General features: G+C 36.4%; 1 protein-coding gene across 4 annotated transcripts in view; it reads right to left on the bottom strand.

Moving 5' to 3' along the window:
- Window positions 1–212: 212 nt before the first annotated feature.
- LOC135416946 (nck-associated protein 1) overlaps window positions 213–6,000 on the bottom strand; it is a 59,308-nt gene continuing 53,520 nt past the window's right edge. For all 4 annotated transcript variants that reach the window (XM_064660310.1, XM_064660311.1, XM_064660313.1 and 1 more), the window contains 3 exons: window positions 4,133–4,242; window positions 1,841–1,930; window positions 213–1,288 (listed from right to left, as the gene is read on the bottom strand). In XM_064660310.1, coding sequence (XP_064516380.1) covers window positions 1,172–1,288; window positions 1,841–1,930; window positions 4,133–4,242 — 317 coding nt within the window. In that variant the 3' untranslated portion in view covers window positions 213–1,171. The remainder of the gene's footprint in view (window positions 1,289–1,840; window positions 1,931–4,132; window positions 4,243–6,000) is intronic.

The raw sequence follows: 6,000 nt of genomic DNA, 5'->3' as shown, positions 1-6,000 counted from the left end.
TACTTTAACAATACACATTCCTGTGGGTACAACCAGCATCGCTACGGACTGTATAAATGCTGCTCTCACTTCATTGTGTAAAAGTAAGATTTAAAGGATAATGGCACTAAACTGACACTTTTTACATTGTTTTTAATTCCTTCTTCCAACTTTTTACAAGATTCACTATTGTAGAAGCCAAAAGGTGAAGGATTAAAAGAAGTCTTCACATGAAAGCTCTAAGGATTGATATTTAATGAACTGTGAGATGTAAATCAATGCACAACAGCACAGCTTAAGCTTAAAATACTAGGATAACATTTATATTAAAAATAATTCACCTACGGATAATACAGTCTAGTGTTTATTGTATGTTATGGAAGGTACACTTGAATTTCAAAAATTTAAAACATATAAAAAGTGGTTAAGGACTAACATGTTATCAACATGTGATAAATGTGTAAGAATGTTTATTATACAGCAGGGTACAACGGTAGTGTTAATGCCAACAGGGCACCACAGAAGTTAGTTTAAAAAAAATTTCCACTATGCTTTATACAAACACCACCACTTGCTGTTGTTTAAGAGTATCAGGAGAGGATCTCTGTCTGTAGGATAAGCAGTCCTATAACGTTTTTAATGTTAGATAGTGTCATAGTATGTAGATCGGTGAAGGTTTCAAAATAAAACTAGAAATGCTGTAATTACTTCACAGAAATGCACATCCAATATTTGTTTTCAATAAGAACAATAGGTACAAGATTATAACTCTCCCTATATGAAATAATTTACACACAGATGAAAGCTACACTATCTAAAATAATCACTAAATACATTTTTCTTCTGGGAAATAAACAAGCAATTTTTGTTTTGCATGATCAATACCAAAAAACATATAGTAGAAGTAGTATTTTTAAAACATAACTGATGCTCTAAAGTTAAAAAAAAAAAAAAAAGGAAGAAATGAGAAAAAAGATTTTCCATGAATGTGCAACCTAAAATCAACCAAGCTTATATCGTAGTACAACCATATTAAGAAACCACTGATCAGGAATACAACTTTATGGAAAAAGTTTATAATTCACAAAAACTGTTCATCAGGCCATAAAGTAAAATAGCTCCACAGTTTACAGATCAAACTGAGGCCACATAGATGCGTGCGTGCTATGTCTTATCTCCAGTGAGTAGATACTTAGGCAGAGGATGTGACACTTTGTTTGTAGACAGCATGGTATGCATTTCTCAGCAAGACGTAAGGGAAACAAGACTCCAAGAGATCCATTGTCAGGAATGGAGACTCCTGCACAATCTGAAAAATACCAGAAACACAAGGTTTTGCAGAACACCTTTTACTGCCTGCTGCTGATAATCTATTCTGAAGTAGATACTTCTGGCCTGCAGTAACCACCCACATGTTTCAAGGCAGAAATAAATAGCACAAAGTTTAAAATGTAGGGGAGAAACACTGCTATAAACGCACCACTTCTAAAAGCTTTCCTATATATGCAGTCATCTTCTGAAAGATACAGAATACTGAAAGGAAACCTCTGAACGCTGGTTCTTTAATGTGAAATTTCATTTTAGTGTTGTATGTACTAAGTGAACAGTGACGGTGATCTGAACAACAGGATACAATGTTTTAGGCAACAAAGGACAATGGCAAAAACGTTGTATGTGTTTGGAGGAACGAAAAAAAAAAATCCTGAACCTTGAAATGCCAGGAAGGAGGACACTAAAAATGATTTCTACTGGTCTGGGAGCTGCAATGCTCAAGGTGACACCCAAAAATCCCTGGCTGAATGATGCAACATGAAGCCTATTCCTTCAGTTAGTAGCACAAACAGAACACACAAATGCTCACCATGTCTAGTAGTAGGTAAACAGATTCTCTGTTTCTTGTAGTAGTTTTGTCCGTCTCCTGGCCAATCTTCAGCAGACTGGATGATGCAAGCTACGTAAAATGAGTATTTCAAAGCAATAAATAAAACAATGCATTGATGGGCTTTGCTATTTTGTTACACACAGCCAAGGGACACTGAGCTGTACTAATAATGACCAAAGAAAGTAATCCTGAGCACAGGAACCACTGGGCTTTAGCCTCAGTGAGCCATATTTGTCTATTCCTAGCAGTGATATGTGCTATTCCAACACAAAAGGCAAATTAATTTATTGCAGAGAATTTTTAATTGTAATCATTGGTTACCAATTATAAAGTCTACTGAAATTAATGACAGAACTTCCACGGGATCGAGGTCTGACTACTCTGTCCTTTGCAATACACGTATTTCCAATTGCATATTTCCAATATACATATCGACTCACTGCATTTTTGTAAGATATAAAGTGATCGAAGTTTTAACTGCTTGAAATTGTACCCATTTTGATACAGAAGGAAAAGCTAAATTTTACTGCCTAAGCATTAAAGAAATGTCATCCTAACTGTAAATTAATAATATTTCATCAAACCACGAGCAACCTATTTTCCTAGTTTTAGAAGGCATCCTAGAAACTTCTAACATGCACTTAGGTATTTACAACCTCAGGATCACAGAAAACAGTAAAATACTTGATTTACAGATGCCTTGATACTTCATGATTTCATGCCTTACAGAAATTTGAAAAAAAACCCTTCCCACTTTCAGATGTACAATCATCATTTATGCCCTCACACCATGAACTGGGAATGTGTCTAAACCACATGTTTACTAGAAATGGATTTAAATTAGAGCACTAAGTTTAAAAATCTAAATCAATATTCCTCTTGAACAAATTCTGTCATGAATCAATTTGTAATGTGAAGTCAGTATACACACTTCAAAAGATGCTTGGTACGTACTCATCAGCATCAAACAGCCTCCTAAGTTCCTTCCATATTTAATTAACTTGGACAGGAAAGCAGATCATCTCCAGCACTACATTTTTAACTTGAGAGAAATGTGAATTTCTTTCAGACTAACAGTAAGTGATACATAAAAGGTGCTAGAAAAGAAAGATTAACAAAATATCTAACTATCAAGTCATGGTCTGTGCAGTAAAAGCAGCGGTCTGAAAGCAGTCCATGAACAGTAAAAAAATGCAAACCTCATACCAAAAGTGTTTTCATCTCATGAAACTATACTGGTTTCCTTCACTTGTCAAATGCATGCAACTTGATACAACTATTTCTCTTTAATCTTTCACAGCCAGTAGTTGCATTAAACAAGGTCAATGGCCATAAGGTTTCTTCCTGTTTTACAAAATGCAGTGAATTTCCAGAAGTGAAAAATTCTTTTAATTAAAAAAAAAACAAAAAAACCAAAAAAACAAAAAAAAAAAACACACACAAAAAAAAAAAGTTGTTTCTGTGAACTTCTGGTTACAGAAAGTTACCTAAAATAAGGAGGGAAGGGTTATTTTTTCCCCATTTCAGTGCCAAACAAACAAAGAAAAAAATCAAGAACCACTCAAAATCAGTCGCAATTTTTAAAAATTTAAGTGAAGCTGCTGTTTTAGCCTCTAGTTTCCTTCAAGTATTGGCTAATTAAGAGCCACTTTAAAAACTCAATTTCTGCTCAAGCAGCACACCAAAATGTATTTAAAACACATCACCATCACCCGAGGGCTTTTGATTTTTTTCTAAGCATCACTAAGGATTTCAGCAGCTTTCATCTTCAACCTACATTGAAGCATAAAAAAATTGTTCTTCCCAACTAGCTCTGTTACGTGCTGCTACCTGGCAGTTCATGTTTAAGAAGGGCAGGCACGTCAAAAGGGACAGCACAAGAGCCATTCTGGAGTTTATTTTGCTTTTTCAAAGAAGGTAACTGAAGTGCCTAACTTCATGGGAAAAGTCTGCTAGACAGCATCTTGATTTCATATGCACTGCACATTTCTTTTTCCAGTCATGGGCCACGCAGTGGGAGAGATGGTATGTGCTAAAATACTAAAGACTGTACTGAAAAAAAAATTATGACATCTGTACTGATTTGCTCCTGTTGCTTTCCAACATCACACATAGCTGACTATAAAGAACTACTGCTCAATTTAATCTGTGTATAGATCTGTATTAACATGCTTCTCTCTTGTGCAACAAAAGCAGATTTCTATGAAATCAGCTGCATTGCAACCCAAATCAACAGCACATTTTAACAATTAGAAATAAAGTTATACATACAGCCAAAAATTCTTTAAGACGGTCTTCAATGCTTCCCTTGTGGATGGTAAATAAAGCTGCAGCAATCTGGTTGATAGCTTTTGCCAAGCAGTGAATGTTGTTGCAATGCCCTGATCAAAAACATAGGCAAATTACCTCAGCATCGTGTTTGAAAATGACAGTATTCCTTGGAAAACATCACCAAAGAGACTTGTCACAACGGAAGAAGAACACTTTGCATCTTATGCAGAGGGAGCAAAGCACTCTTGCACACTGAACTTGCCACCAGAAGCACTGATCTCCCTTCCAAATGGTCACAACAACCAACCTGACAAAGATCCCCCGGCTTTCAGAAATAAGGGAAAGGAATATATTGGAAGTTCATCTGGTTTCCTACAAAAGAGTACACTTGACTGGGTTAAAAGACAGATGCAAGCAGGACTTTTTCAAGCTGATTGACCATTTCTTTCCCTCCTCTGTGTAAGTGAAGAAGTCCTCATGCCCAGACAGTATTCTCCCAAGAGGTCTAAAGGCACTCGAGCAAAACTGTTGAATTGCTAATTGCCATACATAACATCTTGCCTAAAATTCACCCGGGCTTCAGAGCCCTGGAAGGTGATTACGTGACACCAGTTTTCAAAAAGAGCAGATGAACTGCTCCTCAGTAAGCCTGGAGTCTCTTCTAGAGCCAAATTAAGTCAAATCTACCACTTTACAACAAAATTAACAGACATTTGGGCAAGTATCTTGGGGAAATGCTAGCATATGAGAAGGAGTGGTCTTTGAAGGGGTTAACAAGTACTCAAGCATGCAAACACTGCTGACTCTTACCAATTCTTTTTGACCATTGTTGAGCACTGAGCTAATTTTTTCATTCAGTCATTTATCATAACTCCAATTTTCATGCTTGAATAGCAAGGTCAGCTGGACCCCATCACTCCACATGAGAAAAATCCATTTTTCCCCATGCATATCACTATGAAATTACTTCAAATTAATTGTATCTGTCATTTCATTACCCAATTTACTCAGTATTGTAATAACTCTCTGCAGCTTTTCACTCCTCTAATACCCTCAATAACTTTACATGATACAAAAATTTTCTCATCCCACTCTTCAGCCCCCCCGTTCAGGTTGGTATATGGATATGCTGACTAGTAGGTCCCAGTGAAGATCCCTGTGGATCTCTGCCAGGAGGTCCCAAAAATTGATACTCCTACTCTTATTTTTATGTGAACATTAGTCAAGAACATCTGTTCTGCTTAATTCTGATTTAAATTCGTATTTGTTTTTGAAGAGACTTGTTTGGTTTCTTTTTTTTAAGTGACTTCATGTCTCTGGCTGAAGAAAAAGCATCAGCCAGGGAATTCAGAAGAGGAACTGTTGTCTTCCAACCTGCAACAGGTTTCAAGTATTTAGAAAAGGCTATGGCTCTTGCAGACTAGTGTTCTACTCCAGCCTCTAGTTGCCAAATTAGCCCTCTAGCCTGGTATTTGATTAGCAGTTCAGATTCCTTACTGGGAACAAAAGTAAAAGTCTGTTAGTGTTTGAGCCTTTATCTGGAACTAGTGGAAGAAACAGACTTGATCTTGAAGAAGGCAGAGGGAATGCAGACAATGCTACAGCTGTCCAAGCACTGTCTGTATTTGGGAGATATCTCTTGCCAGATTAGAAACCTGAAACTCCTTCAAATCTGTGACTTGTTGATGGATAAATTCAGGATTTGTCCCAGGAATTTACTTCATAAAAAGCAGCATTTATTAAGTTCACATTCTGGAAATAGCATTTATACTGTTTCAAGCCAGATGTTTTACAATAAGAGTAGAACACAAGAAAAAAAAGTAGTATTATGCAAGGAAGGCAGGAATGACAAGGTCTATTCTGTTTGT

The sequence above is a fragment of the Pseudopipra pipra genome, chromosome 7 (genome assembly GCF_036250125.1).
Source record: "Pseudopipra pipra isolate bDixPip1 chromosome 7, bDixPip1.hap1, whole genome shotgun sequence".
In the NCBI taxonomy this organism is placed as follows: Eukaryota; Metazoa; Chordata; class Aves; order Passeriformes; family Pipridae; genus Pseudopipra; species Pseudopipra pipra.
Note: the sequence above shows the minus strand (reverse complement) of the source record. Positions and strands in the feature narration are given on the sequence as shown.